At 41.8% G+C, this 26,474-nt stretch overlaps 1 protein-coding gene across 2 annotated transcripts in view; it reads right to left on the bottom strand.

The window, feature by feature from the left end:
• Nucleotides 1-11,873: 11,873 nt before the first annotated feature.
• The window catches only part of Hat1 (histone acetyltransferase 1), a 57,994-nt gene continuing 43,393 nt past the window's right edge, over nt 11,874-26,474 (bottom strand). For both annotated transcript variants that reach the window (XM_037204869.1, XM_028885733.2), the window contains exons 9-11: nt 21,430-21,581; nt 17,474-17,590; nt 11,874-12,223 (exon numbers count right to left, since the gene is read on the bottom strand). In XM_037204869.1, coding sequence (XP_037060764.1) covers nt 12,056-12,223; nt 17,474-17,590; nt 21,430-21,581 — 437 coding nt within the window. In that variant the 3' untranslated portion in view covers nt 11,874-12,055. The remainder of the gene's footprint in view (nt 12,224-17,473; nt 17,591-21,429; nt 21,582-26,474) is intronic.

Genomic DNA, 26,474 nt, shown 5'->3' with positions numbered 1-26,474 from the left:
ACTTAAATCTTTATCACCTTGTAAGTTTTGAAATAAATTACTTAGTTCACGAGTTGTTAATCCAATTGTGGGCCTCAGCCAGTTATTATCTCCTGGCAATTTTTGAAAATAATTAAGAGTTCATAATTGATCTCTCTTGATTTGTACTTTCTGTGTTTGAATTTTTTGTAAACCTATCTTATATCCTAGGTAATTAATAGAATCTCCTCTGTGTATTTTTTTCAGGAGCAATTGGTAATCCCTAACAAGGCATTTTTTTTTTTTTACTTCTTCAAACACTTTTTTAAGGTATCTGTATCTGAATCAGCTAGTAAGATGTCATCTATTTAATAGTAAATATAGATTGAAGAAACTATGAATTATTTTAATGACTGTTGTACAAAATATTGACACAAGGTAAGACTGTTTAACATCCCTTGTGGAAGAATTTTCCACTGATACTTTTTAATAGGTTAAGAACTATTATAAGTAGGTACTGTGAAGGCAAATTTTTTTTCTATCTTGTTCTTGTAAAAGTATAGTAAAAAAAAAAAAGCAGTCTTTTAAATCAATCATTATAATAGACCATCCTTTAGGCAATAGAGAAGGCAAGGGAATTCCAGACTGTAGAGGGCCCATTGGCTGAATCACCTTATTTATGAATCTGTTAATATTCTCCATTTTCCAAATTTCTTTTTAAAGACAAATACAGGAGAATTCCAAGGACTGGTTGGTTCTTCAATATGTTGAGATTTAACTGCTCCTGAACCAGCTCCTAATGCCTGTAATTTTCCTGATGTCAAAGGCCATTGTTCCACCCACCCAGGTTTCTCAGTTACCCATTTTAAAGGCAGGGCTGTTGGCCCTTTGAAAGACTAACAGCAGTTTTGCTGGGCTTATGTACAACCTGAACAGATTGGTGACTATTCTTGATAATACCTTCTAATATTTCTCTCAGAAGCATACTTTAGTTTGTGGTTTCTTTCTGAGATTGGAGGAATATTAGTCTGGGTTCTCCATTGTTGTAACAAATCACGTCCCCATAAATTCATTGCTATGTTAGCCACATATGGTTTTATTTTTCCTGTCCTTCTGGCCCTATACACTTGACCCACCTTGTACTTTGTTTTACCTGATGTAAAGTTCCAATCCCCAGACACTGAATATTTACCTCCTGAAGAGGCCAATCTGGATGTCAAGATTTTGGTGAAATTACTGTTATATTCATGCCTATATCAAGCTTAAACCTTTAATCACAATGACATTTATTTGTATTTTTAGCTTTGATCTTAAGTCATTTATAGAAGTTTGCCAAAATACTTTTTTGTGGTCTCTCCTGAAATTTTTGTTTTATTTAATGAAGCTGTTATGTCATTCAGAGCAGTATGGCTTTTAACAATAGGCATTGAGTCTTTGAATTGCTCTGTGAAGGGGTTTCCCAATACTGACAGGGAAAGATTGAACAAAATTTGATAGGGGGCCTTCGAGAGGCCCCCTAAGGCATTTTCTGATGGCAAAAGTCTACCTTATGTTATTATTTGTTTTTGCTCTTTTGAGGGGCCTGCCACCCAGCTCCCAAATAAAAACCATATGTAGAGGCTTAAGTCTTATTTATAAATATCTGGCCTTAGCTTGGCTTGTTTCTTGCCAGCTTTTCGTATGTTTAACTTATCTCATTTACCTTTTGCTTGTGGGCTTTTCCCATTCTCTTACTTCTGTAAATCTTACTGTTAGTCTGTGGCTTGCTGTGTAGCTGGCTGGCTGGCCCCTGGAGTCCTCCTCCTTCTCTGGCTACTTCTTCTTTTTCCCAGATTTCTCCTTTATACTCTCTGCCTGCCAGCCCTGCCTATCCTTTCTCTTGCCTCACTACTGGCCATTCTGTTCTTTATTAGACCATCAGGTGTTTTAGACAGGCAAAGTAATACAGCTTCACAGAGTTAAACAAATGCAACATAAACAAAAGTAACACACCTTAAAATAATATTCTACCTTACCTGTGCCTTGTTGATCTGCAGTCATTAGTCCAATGATGGCCTTTGCCACAATTTCTGTATATTCCAGAAGGCAGGGCCCTTCTGTTTGGATTATCTCTAGAAAAAAACATTGTTTTTTAGGAATTCCTTGTCTACAATCCCTTTTAGGATGACCTGGTTTACCACAATTAAAACATCTGACCTTTTGATTTTCTTTAAAATTTTTAGGAATCACTTCTCCAATCCAAGTATCATCATAATGTGAGATCCAATGTCAGCTGTGTTTAGGTCCATTTATCTATGGGTGCTGAGCTTATCTTTAAAGGCTTAATCACCCTCTTTTGCATTCTGAATTAGCATTTTCAGAAGCCAAGTATTTAATTAATATTTAGCTACTGGGTCTGATATCATTCTTTTTATAGCTGAAGTCAATCTTTGTAAAAGATCAGTGAAGGCTTCTTTTGGGCCTTGTATAATTTTTCTAAATGACTCAGTCCACTTTCTTGATTCTTCAACCCTGTCTCAAGTATTCAAAGCTGCTGTACAGTGTACGGCCAAGGTGTGACCATCAAATGTAGACTGCAGTTTCACTACCTCTAGCCCTATTTCAGTGTTCTATGACCCTGGCTTCCTCTCTCCACCATGTTTTCCATTGTACCTGAGGACCAGCTTCCAATATTGCTGTTACTAAATTTTTCCAGTTTTGTGAAATAAATCTGTTCCAAGTTGGCCATGAATTTAACAAAACTGTTTCACAAAAGGTGAATGCCTACTATATGAACCTACTGCTTCCTTAAATCTCTTCAAATCTAACATTTCTGTAGGATCCCAGTTAACGTCTGCATAACCTTGGGGGTGCCTATCATCTGATGGTCATTCCTGTATGGTAGCTGGATAAATTAAGGCTGGTTTTCTAATAACCTTAGGCCACTCCTCTTCAGTTTCATAATGCAGTAGTATGCTAGGTTCTGCTCTAAACTCCTGTCTCTGTGTGAATATTTTTCTTAGTTTTATTAGTAGGTCTTTCCAAGTATTTTATATTATCAGTCAATTTTTCATATTTGGCACCAATATCAAACCACTTTTTAAAGGATAAAACATGAATTACCAAACTGATAATAATTATAATCAACATTATGTTAATCTCAGCTAAGTTGATTAATCCCTTCATTTAATTTTATCATTTTCAAACAATGCATTATGGAGCCATACAGAGACCTAATTCCCTGCATCACAATATTCACCATTCTTAACATGGGAAAGGTATATATGGAGTTTTTGTTTGTTTGGTTGGTTGATTTTTGGAGACAGGGTTTCTCTGTGTAGTTTTGATGTCTGTCCTGGATCTCACTCTGTAGACCAGGCTGGCCTCGAACTCACAGAGATTCTCCTGCTTCTGCCTTCCGAGTCCTGGGATATAAGGTATGTGCCATCATCACCTGGGCCGTTTGTTTGTTTTTAATCTAATTTTCCCTTCAAGAATTCCCAGGTGTCTCACCAGATCTGCTGACACTAACAGTGAAGGCAAAGCTGTGGTGGTAGTGGTCCATTGTGGGGTGTGGCCGTGGTCCACTGTGGGGGTGTGGCTGTGGTCCACTGTGGGGGTGTGGCCGTGGTCCACTGTGGGGGTGTGGCCGTGGTCCTGTGGGGGTGTGGCCGTGTCCACTGTGGGGGTGTGGGTGGTCCACTGTGGCCGTGGGGGGTGTGGGTGTCCTGTGGGGTGTGGCCGTGGTCCACTGTGGGGGTGTGGCGTGGTCCACTGTGGGGTGTGGCGTGGTCCACTGTGGCTGTGGTCCACTGTGGGGTGTGGGTGGTGTGGGTCGTGGTCCACTGTGGGGTGTGGCCGTGGTACACTGTGGGGGTGTGGCTGTGGTCCACTGTGGGGTGTGGCGTGGTCACTGGTGGGGTGTGGCACTGTGGTCTGGTTACTGTGGGGTGTGGCACTGTGGGTGTGTGTGGCCACTGAGGCAGCCGGACTTTGTGCCATCAGGACCGGCCTGGGAGGGTGTTCCAGGAAGCCCGCCCAGCTGCTTGTGCCAGGCTGCGCTGTGAGTGGGAGGGAGGGGCCTGAGAGGTGGATACAATGGGCAAGAGAAGCCTTGGCAGCTAGGACACAGAAGGACATAGGTCGCCCGAATGACAGCGGGTGACTCGGTTGCTGCAGAGCCTGCAGGCAACAGCAACTCCGCATCTGGGGGCCAGGGTGCAGTCTTTGCCGGGGAATCATAGCAGAAAAAGCCCCTGATGGCACAAGCTGGTGACCCGCGGCAGTGGGGAACCACCAAGTGATCTCACCAGGCGATCGACACCAGCTATTGAAGCTTCTTATATTGTTTTATTTAAAAAAAAAAAAATAAAGCTTGGGAGTCAAATATTAGGGAATAAACCTAATAGATCCCTGGAGCGATGGAGAAACGATCACCTGACTCTCTTCTCCACTTTCCCAGATTGAAAAGACCGTGCATCTTTTAAGCCCCTTCTTATTCCTGTCTGTGTCCCTTTCTCTTCCTCTGAGTGGGCCAGAACTATGGTTCGTTGGCAGTCTTAGAACAACACTACAAACAAATCTCCTGAAACAGGGGCTATCTGTTAAACACGGGCTAACATCCCATCTCAAACAAACAGGCAAAAAACTACGCGTTTCTCCAGTGAGCTCTAAATAAAAGTGTGAACAATTAGAATCTGCTATATTCCCCAACTGATGACTCCTGGGAAAGTAGCACTTGCTTATGTATTTTTGGAGAAAGAAAATTTCCATTTGTAGCAGGGGGAGAATTTCCAGGAAAATATAGTTATTGATCACTAAACACACAAGTGCCCACTCTAGGCTCCAAAGAGGTATGATGTTTTTCTTTTTACCATCATTGGAAAGCTGAGACTCACGTGGTCACTAGACGGTCCATCACAAAACACTCAGCCATAAGCTCCATTGAGCAATGTCAAATGTAAGGATGTTACAAATTGTAGGCATCCCTGGGAGACAAGAGCTGAGAATAATTGGGAAGTTAAAAGGCATGGGTTGCAGAACATCCCACCTGCTGGAGCTCCTTTACCACCTGCGAAGATGCAGGGGAGAAGACAGGGAGAGGGTGCGGATGCCTCCTTTAGTGGCCCCAAGCCATACTCGAAAAAGAATAGAGTGGATGTGTTCTCTTGATCACCTTGCTGGACGTTTGGAAAAAGTCGGGGTTTTTTTCTTCTCCGTTCACATGTATAATATCTGCTCTTAAAAACACTACAAAATTACAGGAAGGAATCGTAATAGTAATAATAATAAAAACCTCCCAATGTGTTTCCCAGGCAGTGATAGTTAATGAGTTGTTGTTTATCCTCAAGACCTTTTTCTACTCGTATTGCACTTGTATTTTTCCATCATGGCATATTCTCTTGTTTGTTGTTAAATATTTAGTGTGCTTGATTTGAAACATATGGTCCCCTAGGACAGTGTAAGGCAGTTCATTTGGCCATTAATATCAGAGGTTAAATATTGGTGTGGGATTTCTTTCTTTCTTTCTTTCTTTTTTTTTTTGGTTTTTCGAGACAGTTTCTTTGTGTAGCCTTGGCTGTCCTGGAACTAGCTCTGTAGACCAGGCTGGCCTCAAACTCATAGAGATCACCTGCCTCTGCCTCCCAAGTGCTGGGATTAAATGTGTGCACCAGGGTGGTGATGGCACATACCTTTAGTCCCAGCACTGGGGAGGCAGAGGCAGGTGGATCTCTGTGAGTTCAAGGCCAGCCTGGGCTACAGAGTGAGTTCCAGGAAAGGCGCCAAAGCTACGCAGAGAAATCCTGTCTCGAAAAACAAAAACAAAAACAAAAACAAACAAACAAAAACAAAAAAAGTGTGCACCACCATCACCTGTCTGTGTGATTGTCAAAATTTCCTTCTTAAAAGCATGAAACACTGTAATCCTTGATCAGTTAATCAAAAAACTTTAGTAAGCAGCACTTGGTCTGCTGAGGCAGGAGGATTAGCAGTTCAAGGCCAGCCTTGGCTATACAACAGACCTTGTCTCAGAAAAGGAAAGGGCCTGGGAAATGCAACGTGGAATATACAAATTAATGATTTGATAATAGAAAACTACCCCCCACACACACACCTACACACACACACACACACACACACACACACAGGTGCAAAACTAAGCTGTATGGTGCACTTGAGACCTACACCCACTCCCTCCACCCCCCACTCATCCCCACCCCCACCGCCGCTTCAAGACCTGCTCCCTCCCTTGGCCAATTCTATATTCAAGACTAAGACTGGGGATGCAAAGCAGAAGGCATATGCTGCAAGCAGCTCCGGGCCCCCAGCAGCTCCAGCCTCGGGAGTCCGCTGCCTGGAGTGCATTCTCTACATCTGATGCACAAGCACTCGCACTTGCTTTCGCTTGATAAAGAATAAAGAAAGGCAAGCGGTGGCAGCTGCCGCCAGAGCAGACTGAAAACAAGCCTTGCTGGGCAGCCCAGCAGCCTTCACAAAGGCCGATTCAGAGGCTCGCGCAGACAAACGGAGCAGCTGAAGACTTCAGCACGGTCACCTGCCCAAATGTTAATTGCACATTTAAAGGGCTGTCTAGGTGACCTGAGGATTTAACAGAGCACATTTCCAACTGGCTTTTCATTAAGATGGACAGGAGAATGCAGATGAAGAACTGGAGATAGGGGTCGGGTGGTGGTGGCAAACAGTTTTAATCCCAGCAAAGGCAGGCAGATTTCTTGAGTTCGAGGCCAGCCTGGTCTACAGAGCTAGTTCCAGGAAAGCCAAAGGTACATAAAGAAACTCTGTGTCAAAAATACAAAACAGAAGAACTGGAGATCGCTGCAAAGCTCACAGACTGCAGCGCTGGCCCCACTTAATTCCAAGGAGACCACAAGGGCCAGGGAGAAGGCTGGAGGAAAGGCAGCCCTTCCTTTTCCAATCTGTGTACGTTGTAATATAGCAGGAAGGTGTTTTTCCTTTTAAAAGTATTAATACTTGTGTGTTTGTTTGTTCGTTTGTTTTTCTAGACAGGGTTTCTCTGCATAACCTTGGCTGTTCTAGAACTTGCTCTCAAGTCCAGGCTGTCATATGTGTATGCTGTTAAATCTAGGTTCCACATACGAGAACGAATGTGTGTTTTTCTTTCTTTCCACTCTTAACCTTTCTTGTTCCTTTATTTCCCCTAACTTGATGATCTTCAGTTCTAGCCATTTTTTTTTTTCAAATGAACCAATTTCACTTTTCTTTATGGTCGAATAAAACTCCATTGTGTGTATCTACGCGTCATTATTCATTCATCTAAAAAAAGGGGCATCCAGGCTGGTTCTGTAGTTTGGTTATAGTAAATGGTGTATTAGTAAACAAAACTGGAAATTGAAAAATAGTTTATCTGTGTCTAAGGCACTCCTTGTAGTTTTTGTTTTGTTTTGTTTTTTTCTGAGGCAGAGTTCTTCTGGGTAGCCCTGGCTGTCCTGGAACTTGCTCTGTAGACCAGGCTGGCTGGTTTCCGATCTGCCAGCCTCTGCCTCCTCCCGAGTGCTGGGATTAAAGGTGTGCAACACCCATCGGCTCCTTATAGTTCTCTACAGCAACTCGTCCACAAGTGAATCCACGTCATTTCTATTGCTTTCTGTTTCCCCAGGGTTCATGAAAAGCCATCCAATTATGTTAACTTTCAGAGCTTTAGCTGCACTGCTGGTGTCCGCTGTTCACGGCGCCAGAGTGTCTAGGATGGAAATACTTTTTTTTCTTTTAATTTTTTAATGACATTTTTGTTTATTTTTCACTGTTTATGTGTATGGGTGTTTTGCTTACATCTGTGCACCACACACATGCCTGGTGCCTGAGGAGGCCAGAGGAGGGCATCAGATCCCCTGGAACTAGAGTTACAGATGGTTGTGAGCCACCCTGTGATTGTTGGGAACTGAACACGGGTCCTCTGGAAGAGCAGCCAGTGATCTTAACCACTGAGCTGTCTGACCAACACTTGGTGTGTGTGTGTGTGTGTGTGTGTGTGTGTGTGTGTGTGTGTGTGTGTGTGTGTGTGTGTTGGTCAGACAGGCAACTTGTAGGAGTCAGTTTTCTCCTTTCATTGTGTGGGGTCTCTGGTATTGAGCTCCGGCTCTCGTGCTTCATGCCAAGCAGCGTTATCCACTGGGCCACCTCACCCACCCACAGTTTTTTAGTAGGAAAATTTCCCATTAAAATGTTTGCCAATAAAGTACATGATAGATTGATTCCTTTGAGAATCAAGGAAATTATCATTATTAGTGTTGTTTTGTGTTATTTTTTGTTTGTTTGTTGTGGAGAAACAGGGTCTCACTATGTATCCCTGACTTGTCTGGAACTCACTGTGTAGACGAACTCAGAGATGTTCTCTGCTCTGCCTCCCCAATGCTAGGACTGAAAGAAGGCATTTGCCATCACACCAGGCTGTTGTTTTCTTCACCTAGTGAACTCTGCTTTTTTTGTGAAGTCTGGGGAAATACTAATTGTTATACACCCTCATGTAAAGGCTCTGCTTACTTACTTTAGATAAGCCTTAGAATTTTTCTGTGCCTTTTAATTTTTTTCTTTGACAGTCATATAGAAACCAGCTACTGAAGAATATAATAATGTGTGGTGTTATATACCTTTAATAAGCACTCCGGAAGCAGAGGGAGGCTGAGCTCTGTGAGTTCCAGGGAAGTTTGATCTACATAATGAGTTCAAAGACAGCCGGGGGTACCCAGTGAAGCCTGCCTCAAAAACAAAGAAATATGATTAATATCAAAGTAGCATGTATACAGTATGTATTTTTAAATGGACCTATCATCTTACAAGGCTTATGATGAAACACAATGGTTTCCCGTCCTATGCTTTCCCAGTCTAACTCTCCTCAACCACTTCAAACCATTGCTTTTCAGCTGCTGCTCAAAACCATGCAGCTATCTATAGTTGATGGCGTTTGCCCTTCGGCTCTCCGGTACTCTTCCCCTGGAGTTCTGATTTCCTATTCCGGTTTGGACTGGTTTCATTCTCAGACAGGCTATCCACTTGCCACCTGGGGACTTCTTTTTATTGGAATCAGATTCATTTTGCTTTCTTTCCTTTTATTTTTTAGTTTATAATTTTTAATTAAGACACATAACTGGTTATATTTGATTTAGCTAGCTAATCTTCTTGAATTAGGCTTTTTGTAGCATGATAACCAGAGAGCAACAACCTGTTGGAAAGGACTTTTTGTTGTTGTTGCTCATGGGAATTGAAGGTTAAGCCTATGGTGTCCTGGTCTCATGTCCTTGAACAGAACATCATGCTGGTATGAGTGGCTTTGAAGCCTATTCTTCTGGTTGTAGAAAGCAATCAAAGAGGCCAGAAAGGGCCAGAGGATAGAATGTACAAGGACATGACCCCAGTGGTCTAGTTTTTCTAGCTGGTCCCAACTTCCTGAAGTTGTCTTCACTTCTAAAAATAATGTCACCAGTTTATGACCAAGCATCTGGTGCATGAATCTGTGGATCTTTCATATTCAAACCATGGATCAAAAACCATCTTAAAAATGTGACAGCTTTTTATTCTTTCAACTTCAGTTCTAAAGCTGCTTTTGGCACTGGATATTGAAGCTAGGGAGACAGTCTGCCTCTGAGCTACGTCTCCTGCCTGCTCCGCTCTTGAGCTTCTCATCCTTCATGCTCTTTGGTTTTGTCTTCATGCTGCTCCCATGAATCTCTGAATAGCATCATCACAAAGGAAGTTTTCTAGTCTCAGATTTCTAAGAACCATCTTTTTTTTTTTTGGCTCACAGACTTGACTGGTCATTTAGTTGTAGCTTAACTTTGAAGGTTTTTGTCCTACTGTCTTTTTGACACGCAGGGTAGTTGATAGAGCTAGCATAGCAAGCTTTCTCGTCACTTCCTTGGACTGCCAGCCCACAAGTAACACGGCAACATATTATTATGAAAGCTTGGCCTTAGCTTAGGCTTTTTCCCAATGAACTCTTAGAACTCAAATTAACCTGCTTCTATTAATCTACGTCCTGCCACATGGCTTTTACCTTTTCTCAGTACATGTCCGACTTGCTCCGAGTCTGCTGGTGAATTTAAATCCCCATCTAGATTCCTCCTCTTCCTCCCTCTCCCTGGAAATCTCACCTGTCCTCTCCTGCCTAGCTATTGGTCATTCATCTCTTTATTAAACCAGTCAGAGTGACACATCTTCCCAGTGTACAAAAAGATTACTCCACAACATGCTAGTGTTAAATTCCGTTAAGTTCCATTAGAGCCCACGTTATTTGTATTTTTTTCCCCTGAAAATTTAGGATATTCCATATTATACTCCATGCCATCTGTAATATAGCATAAGTCAATTTTTAAAAAAATGTTTTGATTTTTTAATGTGTGGTTTGCCTGCATGCATGTCTGTGAACTACATGCCTACCTGGTGCCCACGGAGGTCAGAAGAGGGTATCAGATCCCCTGGAACTGGAATGACAGTTATGAGCTGCCATACGGGTACTGGGTATTAGACTGGGGTCTGTTAAGCTCTATGTGTTGATCACTGCTGAACCATCTCTCCAGGCCCCTTACAGCTGTTTTTTGATGTTAACATTTGTTTACTGATGTACATTCTAAACATCAGACTTTCCCTTATCATAGTTCTGTATAAAGCAGTTTATTTTACTCTACTTCATTAGAAATGACTATTAAATAATAATTTGTCATTACTTTAACTTCTTGATGTATTTCAGTACTATGGTAATCTTATAGAAAATACTTGACAAATACACATTCGTATTACACATGGTGTAAGTTTTTTACTTTGTGATAAGCATTTGCCACATAGCCCAGGCAGGCTTTAAGTCATGACCTTTCTAGCTCTGCCTCCTGAGTGCTAGAAGACAGGCCTGTACCACATCCTGGGTTCAAATTGTATTTTTATAATATCTGTCATGTTTATATTACTTATATTTTGTGCTAATACCTATCTTCAGTTAATATTTGATGCTAAACATTGAGGTTTTAGGGTACACCTAGTTTCTGGTTTCCCTTACCCGAAATAAGCAGTTAAGACAGGAAGGAGATTTTCTAAGTATAGCCACCTAATTTCCAATGTAGAAAACTCCTATGGGGAAGCAGCAGAAGTGGAAAGAGAACCAACCAAAGCACACACAAAGATGCTATAAAGAAACCCATCACCTTGTAAGCTGACATTAAAAACTAATGCCAGACAGGAAAATCAAGACTACTAAGAAGATCCAAAGAAGTGGGTTTTAAAGATAGGGAATAGTTAAAACTTAAAAAATGTAAGGTGCTTTTGGCTTTCGATATTCATTTGTGGGTGTGTGCACAGAGGCCAAAGGAAGGGGGCAGGGGGCCTCTGGGATGCTCTTTGAGGCAGGGTTTATGCTTTATTGGCTAGGCTGGAAGCCAGCAACCTCCAGCAACTCTCCTGATTCTACTCTCCCAGAGCTGGGTCTTCAGGAGTGTGCTGGACCAACAGTTTCTTACCTGGGTGCTGACATCCAAATTCAGTCACGGCTGCACAGGGAGCGCTCTTAATCTTTGAGATCTCTCTCCAGCTGATTTTTAGGTTTTGTTTGAGACAAGGTCTCACATGGGAACCTAGGCTGTCCTGCTTCTGCCTTGAGTGCCGGATTACAGGTGTACACTACCGAACACAACTAAAAATGTAAGGTTTTAGTAAAACTGAAAAGATTTATCTTAAATTCTTAAGCACAGTATACCTTAATATACCACCCCAATCACCTATCATACTCTTTAAGAGAGCAGTGGGCCAGGAAGTGGTGGCACACACCTTTAATCCCAGCACTCAGGAGGCAGAGGCAGACGGATCTCTGTGAGTTCGAGGCCAGCCTGGTCCTACAGAGTGAGATCCAGGACAGGCACCAAAACTACACAGAGAAACCCTGTCTTAAAAAAAAAAGAAGAGAACAGTGGTATTTCACAAGCCATCTTTTATTAATGCAATATATGTTCATAAACTCTAGACAGTATTTTAAAATATACAATCTCTCAGAAGGCATATTCCACTAAGGAGAACAATAGATAACTTTAGGGTCATCAGAGGTTTCACAGCACAATGCACAGCAGTCTGCAGGTGTCCTGGGGAGCGGGAGCGGTCACTCTTGAGCGAGCCGCTCAATGACCCGCCGGTAGTCCTCCACCAGCTCCTGGAAGCGCTCCTCCAGCTGCTCGTGCTGCACACTTATCTCTATCTGGTTCATCTGGTTGGTCAGCTCTTCTGGTCTCAAGCATTTCCTCATCTTGGCGAGATCTCTCTGCTTTTTCTAAGAAGCAACAATTATTGTTCTTAGACAAAGAAAGCATTTGCTTACACAGCTACAATTCTAAGCCGTAAGTGTTAAGTAGCAGGGCTAGCCATGGCTCAGCAGTTCAAAGCACTGAGTATGCTTAGAGAGGGCCTGGGTTCAATTTCCAGCACCCACATGGCAGCCCACAACCACCTGTAACTCCAGTTCTAGGGGATCCAACATCCTCTTCTGAAACTCTGCAGGCTTGTGCATAAACCTAGGCATACACGCATAAAATAAATAAATCAAAAAATAATAGTGGCAATGTGCCCAATTCTGTCCTATGCAGCTTCTTCATTAAGGAAACACGGGAACTGCAAACCTTCTAAAGAGTTAACAAGACCTAGTACTTGTGTCAAATGGTGGTAAATACATACATGTGGCTAGTAACCAGCCCTGAGCTAGGGGTGATGGTGCACACTTACAATCTCAGCACTTAGGTAGTCAGGAATTTAACGCTATCCTGGGCTACAAGACCTGATCTCAAAAACTAATCAGAAACAAAAACTATAAACAATAACAAGTTGCCAGGGCTGCGCATATAATTCAGCATTTGAGTGCCTGCTTACTCAGTGGAGATACTCAAACCTTTTTTTTTTTCCCCCAGAGCTGAGGACTGAACCCAGGGCCTTCTACCACTGAGCTAAATCACCAACCCCTCAAACATTTCTTAAATAAGTAAAATAAATTAATTGAAGATAACTGACATGACGTACAGCTATTATTTTACTGTAAAATGATTATTTATTTCTAAAAATTCAATAATGAAAGTATAAAATAATATATCATGATCAAGTAGAATTTATTCCAGGAGCATAGACTGGTCTGAAAAAATCTATTAATATAATGAATGTAATTCTACCTCATTAAAGAATAATCTTGCTCTGTAGCCAAGGTTAGCCTTGAACTTGCAATTCTCCTGCATCAGCAACCCAAGTGCCAGAATTACAGGCATGTGCCACATGCCTGCCAATAATCCTTTTTTAAAATTAAAAATCACACACATATCCAGTTTTTTTTGTTGTTCTTTAATTTAATGTGTGAGTGTGGTACCCATGGAGATCAGAAGAGGGCGTTGGATCCCCTGGAGCTGGAGTTACAGACTCCATAGTTATAAGCAGCCATGTGGGTGCTGGAAATCCAAGCAGGGTCCTCTAGAAAACAGCCAGTGCTCTCAGCCAGAGATCCACCTCCAGCCACAATGTCTATACTGCATGTGGAGCACAGTCCCTCACTCCACCTTCCAGTTAGTCCATCTGTCTTAGATGGTTTTACTTTATTTTCATGTTCTATATACACATTTGTAAAACCACTGGCTGTAAGAGTTTTGTGAGTCTTGCACATACTAGGCAAGTGTTTTACTGCTAAGCTGCAGCCTCAGCAACAATTATACTAGTTTCCAGTTCCAAAGTGACAGTTTCCTGTCACTGTGCTCATTTCTAGGCTTTCTTACTAAGTATATATTTATAGACATACTAAGTTTAACTGTTCTACTTATACAACAGGTTAACTAGCATTTACTATTGAGTCTACTAGCTCATGGCACACTTTATTAAGCCTTCCTTATTTTATAAAAACTGACCTTACTATGCTGAGGCGGCGTGTGCAGTAAGTAACTGCTAACAGTTTGAAGTAAGACACCTGCTGTGTCACTCCCTGGACGCTGCAGCTCCTGACCCTGGTCAACCCATAGTAGTTGAAGTTCAGCCTGATCCAGCAATGGCTGAAGGGCCAGCCTCAGTGGCAACTCCAGTTCCCACCACAGCTGGAGCTCCTGACCTTGGTCTACCCACATTAGCGAAGTCCAGACTGACCCATCAGTGGCCGAAGAGCCAGCCACTGTGGAAGCTCCAGTTCCCACCACAGCTGCAGCCCAAGGACCAGATGATGCTCAATACATATATCCATCTTCTGATCAGTTCTGGCAATGGATAGGTGAGGATCTGGACGCATGGGAGGACTCATAGTCTCAGTTACATACATATAGTAAGGAATAGGTGTGGTGGATCATGTCCTCAATTTAAGGATTTGTTAGAATGATGCAGGCTAATCTATATTGTTTTAGGCCAGTGTGATTCATATACTCAAAAATTTATTTTTGAAAGAATATTAAGAGTCTTTCAACAATTTAAAAGATTAAGTATTGTCCTGTTACATCTCAGTTAAATAAAAGTAGAAAATATTTTCTACAAAAAAAAAAAAAAAAAAAAAAAAAAAAAGACACCTGTGTCAGGCTAATCTCGGCAGTGCAGCTCAGGCTGGGCACCACCAGGACTAAGTTAGTAACTACTGCAGTAGTTCATGCCTGAGATGGGGCAAAGCCAACTGAGACAGAGATCCGAGGTCCCCGTCACAAGTGGAGGGACAGGGCAGACCAGGAAGGCAGCACCGGAGAGTGGGGGAAGAAGGACGGGTACTGCCAGCACGCCTCCTCACTCCCCGTTCATGGGCATCGCAGGTTTTGGACAGAGTGGTCTAGATGATCACATCAGTTGTTTCACTACAGCAGGTACTAAAGAGGCGGTGCTCATGTAGCATGTATGAAGTCCTGGGTAGGGTAAACTCCTAAATTCCAGCACCCAGGGTATGGAGACAGGAGGATCACAAGGCCAAGGTCATGCGCAGTTACACAATTACTTCAAGGCCAGCCTGGGCTTAAAAATAAATAAATAAATAAACAAACAAACTGACTTCCTACAGAGATCCAAAATTAGATCTATAAATGTATAATCCCAGCAACTCTGAGAGAAGTTCTTAGATGGAGGGAGAGTAATGCCAGAGCTAAACAACTTGGTCAAGTTCTGGGACAGTGAGCCAAGAAGCCAGGATCCAATCACTAACAGCCTCTGCAATTCTGAGTTCTGAGTCTGTTTAGTCTTTCAAAAGGAATAAAAACAACTCAAACCACAATGAGCCCATTCTACAACTAATAAATGTCTCTTAAAGCGAAACTATTTGTAATTGTGGAATACCAGGCAAATGTGCTCATTATTTTAAAACAAATCTGTACTAATACATTATAAGACAATGCAATAAAGTCCTTGATGCTTGAGTTAAACTGCATTTTAATATTTTTAAATGTACTAAAATTATTAAAAACGGCATTTTAATATTCCTCGGGAGGCAGTGGCAGGCGGACCTCTGAGTTCCACGACAGCCAGGGCTATACAGAGAAACGCTGCCTTAAAAACAAAACAACAAAAACCCTACATTTTCTACTTTGTATGTGTGTAAATGTGTCATAAATTAAGGTTTGGAGACAAAATCTCAGCCCAGGCTAACCTCAAATTTGCTATGTAGCTGAAAAATACCTTGAGCTTCTGATCCTCCTGTGTCTGAGTGCTTAGATTACAAGTGTGCGCCACTGCTCACAATTTATGCGGTTCTGGTGTCAAACCTCGGGATGCATGCTAGAGATGCATGCACTCTATCAACTTAGCTACACCTCCAAAGACTCTCTTGGCCCAAACCCTGCTTCCACTAAGTGCCGAAATCACAGGTATGTGCCACCACACCCAGCTTACAAATCTTGTTTTGTTTTTCGAGACAGTTTTTCTGTGTAGCTTTGCTCTTTTCCTGGAACTCACTTTGTAGACCAGGCTGGCATCAAACTCAGAGATCCGCCTGCCTCTAACTCTCGAGTGCCAGGATTAAAAGCGTGCGCCACCACCGCCCAGCTTAAAGATTGTTTTTTGTTTTTTTTGTTTTTTAAAGATGTATTTATTTATTATGTGTACAGTGTTCTGCCTGCATGTATGCCTGCAGGCCAGAAGAGGGCACCAGATCTCATTACAGATGGTTGTGAGCCCCAATGTGGTCACTGGGAATTGAACTCAGGACCTCTGGAAGAGCAGCCAGTGCTCTTAACTGCTGGGCTATCTCTTCAGCCCCTTTGTTTTGTTTTTTATTATTTTTATTTTTTTGTGGTGTTTTGAGACAGGGTTTCTCTGTGTAGCTTTGCACCTTTCCTGGAACTCACTGGGTAGCCCAGGCTGGCCTCGAACTCACAGAGATCCGCCTGCCTCTGCCTCCCGAGTGCTGGGATTAAAGGCGTGCGCCACCACCGCCCGCCACCACCGCCCGGCTTTGTTTTGTTTTTTTTTAAGGTGTGTGTTTATGTGAGTATTTGTATGTGAGGATGCCCAAGGATAACATAGGATACTTCTTAGAAATACTGTCCTAGAGCTCACTGATTAAGCTAGGATGGCTGGCCAGCAAACCCCAGGGATCCTTTTGTCTCCAGGTCCCCAAGATTTCCTATTATTAAGCAGTGAGTACCACCCTAGCATTTTTCATGGGTTCTGGAATTAATCTCAGGTTCTCCTGCTTATAAGGATTTACTGATGGAGCCTATCCCACACATATCAAGGTTTAAAGAATGTATAAAAAGAACTTCTAAAGAGATTGTTAAGAAAAGCATGCAAAAATATCTGGCAAACTGAACAAGAAATGTGAAAGGACAGGTAAGACAATCTATGAAGGATGAGTCTGGGCATTCAGGTTGTTAAAAGATGTACACACACCACCACTACCACCACCACCACCACCAACTCTCTGTCAGCTTTTAAGTGGTTAAAAAAAACATTTATAGCTCATGTTGGAAAAATAAAAATGACAATTCTGTAACTAATGGAACAATACTTTCTTCTTCAATCTAACAAAATGATTTGGACTTTCCCATATTTGTCACTGTCTAGCTCTTCTTTCTTTAACAGTGACAAGAATCTAACGGTTAATGGGATAGAGGGATGGCTCAGTTGTTAAGAGCACTGGATACTATAGAGGACCGAAGTTCAGTTCCCAGCACCCGAGTGGGCAGCTTACCATCTCCTGTTAACTGCAGTTCCAGGGATCCAACACCCTTTTCCAGTCTCTGTGGGCACCCCTCCAACACATACATATACATAATAAAAATAAATAAAAATAGGGCTGGAGAGATGGTTAAGGGCACTTGTTGCTCTTCCAAAGGACCCAGATTCAGTTCTCCACAGCTGCATGGCAGCTCACACCTGTCCCTAACTCCAGTTCTGGGGATGCCCTAATCCTGTCTTTGCTGGCCCCAGGTAATCAATCATGCAGTGCACACACATACATGCAGCAACTCACATACACATATTCAATCTCAATCTCAATATTTCTCTCTGTCTCTCTCTCTCTCTCTCTCTCTCTCTCTCTCTCTCTCTCTCTCTCTCTCTCTCTCATGCTTCCAAGTCTTGAAAGTCCTACCTTATAAGGGCTAATTAGTCTTCTTTTAATGTCCAGTCTGTAGCTTCTGTACTGTTCAGCATCACTCAGGTCAGTTCCCAGCAGTCGAAGAATCTCATAAACCCGTCTAGCATGTTGCTAAACAAATGAAACAAGAAAAATATGGACATTTTCCTATTAAAAAGCAAGTTTTTCTAAAAGAACACGGAATACAGTTAATAACTGTAGTGTCCAAAGAATTACGATGATTGGTAGAGGAAAAATAAGATAGTCTCTGCACTCAAGAAACTAGTAGCTTTGTAGGTAACAAATGAATAAGGTATTCTAGGACATGATGGTAGCACAGCCTGGGAATGTGGGAAATGGTTGAAGACAATTCTTGTGAGAATGAAAAATAAAATCCGAGTACTCTGACTCATAGTCTCTCTCCCTCTTCCGCTGTGCGTGCGTGCGTGCGTGCGTGCGTGCGTGCGTGCGTGCGTGCGTGTGTGTGTGTGTGTGTGTGTGTGTGTAGCTGGGGATCTAACCCAAGGCCTCACATACCCTAGACAAGTGCTCTCCAATGAGCTAATATCCCCAGCCTCTGAGCTGAATCTGAAAGCGAGGAAAGCATTATCCTAGAAATGGGAGGGCACTGCCTGTAAATTTACGCACATGCATATATATACACTTAGAACAGAGCAGCTTGTTACTGCTGGAGGGGGAAAAAAAGCAACAGGAAGAAGACACCAGGGAAAGGGACTGACATACAGGGTCAAAAAGCAGACTCCAACCTAGTCACTACCAAGTTTTTCAAAAGCAACAAAAGTGATGTGCACAAATTTCTATTTTAAGTAAATAATTAACCTGAACACAAATGGTGCAAAAATAAGGGTAGAGAGATCAGTTAAACCACTAAGGGCTGTGACTTATTGGTGGAACACTACCCAGCATGCATGAGGTCCTAGAAGAGGAGATAGAGGGGTGGATCCAGAGACAGAGGGTAGGGAGAAGAAGGGGGTGGGGGAGAAGCTAAGCTATGAGACCAGGGATCAATTCCCAGAACCTACATGGAGACTAAAATTCACCTATAACTCTAGTTCCAGGGAATCTTATGGCCTCTTCTGAACTCTGCAGGCTCCTACACACATGTGATATACATGTGAGCAGGTATATACATACACACAGAAAAATAAACACAATAAAGACATGAGCTAAAATAGCATAAGACTACTGAGGAGACAATGACTCTAGAGATGTATAAGGAGCACTTGGGGGAAACTATGAAATGACTGGATTTTTATAGAGCAGAGAACAAAGAGGCAGGTGAACATCTAACTCAGGTCTAAAGGTTGATGATTTCAACAGTGCAACACATATGTAACATATCTAGTTGTGCCCAGGGACACTTAAAAAGACAGAATGAAGGAAGGGTTGAGGGTAAAGCTAAGTGGTAATGCACCTACCTAGCATTTGGGTTCAATCCCCAGATGGCAGAGGAAAATGAGAGAGGGGAGGGGAAGGGAAAGGGGAAGGAAAGGTTGTGGGAAGTCTGTGGGAGAACTATTTCAACTTCCTAGAAGAGTTGTGAGTTGAGTCTAAAAAATTGAGTACTATCTGGCCAGGAAAACAGAGGAAGTGTTCCCTATAAAAGGAATAATATTTATACAGGGACACAGAAGTAAGATTTGGCATTCATGAAAAATTGTAAGAAATTCAGCAAAGCCAAGAGCATGCACAAAGTTGGAAGGAAGCTGAAATTAGCAAGGTGCAGATCCAGACACAATGAGCTCAGCATGCCCTACTTAGCGCTTTCCTTTTTTTGTTAAAAACCATCATTTGTTTAAAAAATGTGTTCATATACACTTTAGAAGCTGAGCTATTAATTACTCAATAAATATAGGTTTGATATAGTAAATAGATATAAATTATTTCTAAATATATATTCTCTATTTTAAATAGGAAGTCATTAAAGAGCAGAAGACAGGGAGTTTCAGTTCACATTGTATTGTTGAAAGTAATCAGCAGGTCTTTGGCTCTAATTCTGAGAGCTCAAGGAGAAAAATCTAGATTTGACAGTTTGGATGAACTCTCCCAAGTAGAATAAGAAAAAAATGAGTATAAAGAAGCCTGAAGAAGAGTTACATTTAAGAAGCATTTGAAAGAGTAGAGACTAGTGGAAGTGTTGCAATTAGGGTTAAAATGGTGCACGGAAGGAAATGCAGGAACGTGATACTCTCAAAGCCAGAGTGGCCAACACATCAAACGGGTTGTTCTTACCAGGAACACTGATACCCATGCATTTCATGGTCCAACCCCTACCCATTCCTCAGAATTTTCACTAAAGGCTAGTCTGTCAAGACAGTTAGAAAAAGAAGTGTAAGAGCTGAATGCATCAAGAAGGAAACATCACTGGGCAGTGGTGGCGCACGCCTTTAATCCCAGCACTTGGAAGGCAGAGTCATGTGAATCTCTTGTGAGTTCTATTGAGTACTATCTGGCCAGGAAAACAGAGGAAGTGAGGTTTAACAAAAAAGCCAGCCTGGTCTATAGAGTGAGCTCCAGAACAGCCAGGGCTACACAGAGAAACCCTGTCTTGAAACACACACCCAAAGGACATTTCATTAGCTTTATTAGTTACAACATGAATTTTCACACTAAAATGCATTTGAATGTGGGAAAAAAAGCACTGCTTTTCCCATGAAGTGCCCTCTCACTCATGAATATGTACTAACATATATAACTTCCTTGACATCCCACGTTTCTCCTATGCCTGTTTTACTACTTTAAATTTTAAGCCAATATACAGAGCATAAAAAATGAGGGCTGGCAAGATGGCTCAGTGGGTAAAGATATGGGCAGTTAAACCTGATTACCTGAGTTTAATCCCTGGAGCCCACGTGATAGAAGGAGAAAACCAACTCTAGGGAGTTGTCCTCTGACCTTCACACTTGGACGAAGGAACGCATGTGGCCCCCAGACCCAAATGTGTAAAAAAACAAACAAACTTGAAAGTATAGAAAATGAAAATTACACATTTTCTTAGCACCCTTCTACCAGTACGTATCTAGGGATAGAACCACTTCCCAGCTTGGTTTTAGGGCTGGAGAGATATCTCAGAAGCTAAGAGCACTAGCTGTTCTTCTAGAAGACCTGGGATCCTACATGCTGGCTCACAACTGTCAGTTCCTGGGGATCAGATACTTTCCAATCTCCTTGGTACCAGGCACACACATAGCACAGACATACATGTAGGCAAAACATCCATACACATAAAATCAATCTTCCCCCGAATGCTTAATTTTAAAAAGATTTACTGCATTTTCATATGGGGGTGATGGTGGTGGCACAACACTTGTACCAAGGAGCATGTCAGAGGCCAGAGGACAACTTTCTGGAGTTGGATCTCCTTATAGCATGTGGGTCCTGGGGACTGAATTCAGGGCACTAGGCTGGGCAGCAGACTCCTCACCCACCAAGCCATTCCGCCAGCACAGTTGATCTTTCTACTCATCTTTGATGTGCTGATTATATTTAGCACAACATAAAATGTATTCTCTCATTCTGTCAACAGGAAAGTGAGTACTTAGTACAGGGTAGCGTGTATTCTCTCGTCATCTGTCAATAAGGAAAGTGAGGTACAAAACCATCAACTAAACTGTTCTTGATGACAGAGCCAAGTTCCAGGGCAGTGTTACTTCAGAACCTACACTCTAACCACTCTTGCTTCCCACACATTTTAAGGTCCTTACACTAGTTTAGTTAAGTACTTAAAAAATGTAGGTGTTTCTCTCCTATGAAATAAAAATTAAAGAGATACAGCCAGGCGGTGGTGGTGCACAGCTTTAATCCCAGCACTCAGGAGGCAGAGGCAGGCGGATCTCCGTGAGTTCGAGGCTAGCCTGGTCTCCAAAGCGAGTTCCAGGAAAGGCGCAAAGCTACACAGAGAAACCCTGTCTCAAAAAACTAAAAAAAAAAAAAAAAAATTCAAGAGATACCTTATTTATTTTGAACTTCTGCTGTGCTTGTATCGCCATATCTTCATTGAACCCTTGCATTAATCTTTCCCGGGAGAAACAGGGCAAATCTTGACAAAGCTTTACAAGCACAAAGTCTCTTAGTTTCACATAGCTTTTGGATGGATCTTCCGCTAAAAGAAAAGGAAGAAAAAAAAAAATAGCATTGCCTTTACCCAACACAATTCCACCATCATTTGTAATCTCAATAATATGGTAACAAGGTAACATTCTGAAAAGAAAATTATATACCCAAAAGTAAAACATTAAAGATCATTCCCGATAACTATTGTACCAAATAAAATGGTAGGTATGCTTTTACAAAGACATTTATACTATTTATGAAATGACAGCTGCTCATTCTGCACATCAGTTGTTTGACTGGAATGTGACCACATGCATCTTCATTTTAACTGCAGTCAAAGTAGCCATATATGAAATATTCAGGTGTGGACAACAATTTCAAATGCATTTATTCACTTTTTGGTAGCTAAGAATTCCAAGGTCAACTATCACTTTCTTTCAAGACTTTATTTATTGCTTGAGAATTTCACACAGCATATGATCAAGCTCCACTTTTATTCTCCCCTCCAGTTCCTCCCATATTCCCCAAATGTAGCAACTTCTTTAATCCAACAGCGTGTATGGTCCTCCCATATCAACTCTTAGTGACTATAGTAAGGACATGACTTTAGTCCTTCCTTCATCACTTCTGAACATTACACATCTTCTTTTATGTTCTCCTATGGTACAACTCCATTAGATTGGCAGTCCAGTCAACACTGGAGCAAGATGGCTAGACTACTACTTAACAGAGTTGTGTGGAAGTTGTCCCACTTCGTGTTTCCATTTCCTTATGAGTTGACAAGTTAAAAGAATGAACACCAAGATGGACCAACACTCGATGGTCAAGGTACTTTCTGCACATGCCTGGCAATCTGAGTTCAATTTCCAGAATCCATTTAAAGGTGGAGACAACCAACCCCACAAAGTTATCCTCTGACCTGAACACGTGTCCATGCTCACACAGACAACTACAAATGATAAAAAAATTATGTGTATGAGTGTTTGCCTCCATACATGTTTGTGTACCATGTGCATGTACCCAAAGAGGCCAGAAGAAGGCATGAGATCCCCTGGAACCAGAGTTGTGAGCCACCTTGTGGGTGCTGGGAATCGAACCTGGGTCTTCCAGAAGAGTAGTCAACACTCTTTACTGCTGAGTCATCTCCCCAGCCCCACATAAGACTTCCCCATGTCAATATTACTTCAAAGCTACACTAATTTATAGTATAGCACAAGCATAGGAACAGGTAGACATCCTGATAAAGTGGAGAATCCAAAGTAAACCTATATATTATGGTCATTTTCTGACCAAGTTACCAAGACAACTCAATACAGGAAGTCTTTTCATCAAATGGGGGTTGGAAAGTGGGATCTCCACAAGCAAAGGAGTGAAGCTGGAGTCTCATTTCCTCATACCAAATATCTACACGGAACAGGTAAAATATAAAACTCTTGGAAGTGGGCAGTGGTGGCACCCAGTTTAATCCCAGAATTCAGGAGGTAGAGACAGGCAGATTTCTTGAGTTCAGGGCCAGCCTGGTCTACAGAGCAAGTTCCAGGACAGCTAGGGCTACACAGAGAAACCGTCTTGGGGGGGGGGGGGAGGACAGAAAAATAAAACTCTTAGAAACAATAATGTGCATACACCTTCACGACTTTTGCTTAGGCAATGATTTCTTAAGACACAATAACAAAAGTGAAAATAAACAGGTAAGCTACATTTTAGCACAACTTAACACTTTGTGTTTCAAACAATATTATTAAGAAAACAGACAAGATCTTCAAAACATATAGGATAAGGACCAAGTGTTCAGACTAAGTTTTTCACTATTAAGTAAAAGACAACAGGATACAAATAGTCATTTCTCAAGAAGATACATAAATAGACAATGAGCACACAAGGACACATCATTAGCAACAGAGGAATGCAAATCACAACAATAAAATCCATTTCTTCCACAAGAATGACCAGAATAAGACAATATCAAATCTGATGTGCAGAAACTGAAACCCTCATACACTACTGATGGTACATACTCTAAAACTCTGCAGTCACTCTGGAATACAAGCCAGTGAGTCTTAGAGGTGTGACACAGTTACTGGGTTTTTACAAGTTCCATCCTTAGAGATGTGAAACGTAGCCCATATAAAGACATGTACGCTTGCCAGGCATAGTGGCACACTATGTGGGGCCAGAGGCAAGCGGACCTCTGTGAGTTCAAAGTCAGCCTGGTGTACATAGTGAGTTCTAGCCATTCAGAACTACACAATGAGACTGTTTCAAATGACAACAAAAAAACTTGGGACTCAAATGTTCCTATTATTTCCATGAGCCAAACACTAGAAACAACCCAGTGCCCCCTCAGTGAAAGACTAAAAAGTAAATGCTATCTAACTATTGCTTTAAAGCAGTAACTGAAATCCCATCAACACACCAGTCTGATGACTAGAATGAAGAAACCATGGTGTTCCACTGTTGGAGGTCCTCCTACTCTTCTGGAGTTTTCTCCTTCCTCCAATAGTCTAGTACTTCTTCAGTCCCCCTTTTGAGAACGTTATTTTCAGGAGATTATACTGACTTTGTACCTGTACCATATTTCAGATTAATGTGAATTCTGGAATGAACTGCTGTCTTCTTTCTCTTTGCCTCTGTGTTATTACTGTTTTACCTTTGTAACTGTCCTGTTTTCTTTTTCCTTTTCTTGTTTGCTCTGCTTGTTGAGGCAGGGTCTCTACATGGCCCAAACTGTCCTCAAACTTAACAAGCCTTCTGCCTCAACCTCCTGAGTGCTGGGATCATAGGCATGCATCACAGAGCCTGGTTAGTGCTCTTAATCTCTTCATATGAATCTGTAGTGCTATGTTCTTTTGGTCTAAAGAATTTCTCTAGTGTTTCTTATAAACCATGTCTGCTAGCAACAGACTTCCTTGGTCTTTATTTTGCTTTCCTTTTGAAGGCTGATTTTGCTGACTATAGAAACCTTACACAAGTGGTACTCACCCCATTTGTACATACTTCTGCTACTATAATTTTTAGATCAACTGTGAATGAAGTATGACGAGAGACAAGAAGCAAGCATGTTCTTGAACCCTAGAACTGGGAGCTAAGCAATCTCTTTATAAGCCCAATGCCTAAAGTTATGTAACAGACACAGAAAATGGACCACCATAGTCACCCACAAAAGAGAAAGTCCAAATTCAATCATGGGCATCTATATTACTTATTCATAATGGTGAAAGACAAAGTGTTTTCCTGGTTAGATTGAGAGCAAGGCATAAGTACTATCTACCCCCATTTCTAGTCAGCCATTTTTTTTTTGTAACCACCCTCGCTGTTCTGGAACTTGATCTGTTGACTATGAGGGTCTTGAACTCAGAGATCCACCTGCCTCTGAGTCCTGGGATTAAAGGTGTGCGCCACCACTACCTGGCTCTAGTCAGCATTTCCTTGGAAAATTCTTAGCTCTGTAGTAAGGCAAAATAAGCAAATAATACAGCTATAGAGAATTACTTTATATGTGGTTGACATAATCTTGTATATAAGAAATACTAATCTAAAACTTACTACTAATGAGTAAGTTAAGTGCAGAAAGGATGTAGGCTATAAGACCAATGCACAGCTCCAACTATAAGCCTCCAGTAGCCCAACACTTGGGAGGTGGAGAAAGGATGGTCATGAATTCAAAGTCATCACTAGCTACATCCCGAGTTTGGCCTGGATTATGTGAGAATCTGTCTCAAAAACAAATAACCTAATTATTATTTATATACACTAGTCAACAAAAATGACACCAAAACATTATCTATTTGCAATACACTAAAAAGAATAAACTATCTGTAATATATCTAACAAAAGCAGTACAAGACTACACACTGGGAACTACCATACTGTTGAGAAATACCTGGTGTGGGGCACTGGTGACTGAACCCAGGGCTTTGAGAATGATACATACTCTATTATTTATACTACACCCACAACCTGCACAAAAGAAATGTTGAAAATTCTAAATAAATGAAGACATTTCATGTTAACAGTGGAAGACTCAATATTAATATGGCCACTCTCTTCAAATTGATTATTCAATGCAAACTTTATTAAAACTCAAGAACCTTTATTTATGTTTTCCAGAATTTGATCAACTGACTATGGCTTTTATGGATCCATACAGGACCATAGATAAACAAAACAATTCTGAGAAAGAACAAAGTTGGAGGGCTTTTCCTTCTTATTTCTAAGCTCAATGTAAAAGATCAAGGTGCTGGTGCCGCTAGCACCTGACACCTCACGGCAAACAAAGGGAGAGTACAAAAGCTCCACGGAGACCAATGCACAACTCCAGGTTGATCAACAGGCCATACAAGGAGTAAAGATGGCTGACCTGGGGCTGCAGGAGACCTGCCCCTCTCCAGAAGAACTCTAGCTCCAACAAGAGTAAGAATATGGACAACTGCCAGCCAAAGCACCAAGGTGTGAAAGATTCATCAACACTGGCAACTACATGCCACAACCAGGAAAGCCACTCATCTGACCAAACAGGCTAAAGAACTCTGACGTGGGCCCCGGGACCACTGCAGCATTCCTTCATGCTGGCAGGGAAGTCAGCTGGGGAAGGGAGAAGCTGGTGGGAGTGGGCAGAGAAGAAGTATGCAGACTATTTCACACATACAACAAACTTGAAGATTCTATTTTTGTTGTAGAATTATGACCTTTTGAGTTTATAATGATGCCTAGGTGAGGAGAAAAGTTTCTGTGAGGTATGCTGCACAGTAAAGTGACCGTGCTAGGGAAAAGCTCCCACCTGTGTTGAGTGGGTACTCAACTCAGACTCAGTCTTTCCATCTCTGGCTTCCTCGTCCTATCCCTGCTAACCAGGCCACAGCCAGTGCTCATTTTTAACCCTACCCTGCAAACACATCAATAAACTTGTTTATTCTGCAGCACCCAGGCGAAAAACATGTTC

The sequence above is a fragment of the Peromyscus leucopus genome, chromosome 4 (genome assembly GCF_004664715.2).
Source record: "Peromyscus leucopus breed LL Stock chromosome 4, UCI_PerLeu_2.1, whole genome shotgun sequence".
In the NCBI taxonomy this organism is placed as follows: Eukaryota; Metazoa; Chordata; class Mammalia; order Rodentia; family Cricetidae; genus Peromyscus; species Peromyscus leucopus.
The sequence above is the reverse complement of the archived record's forward strand: the minus strand, read 5'-3'. Positions and strand labels throughout refer to the sequence as shown.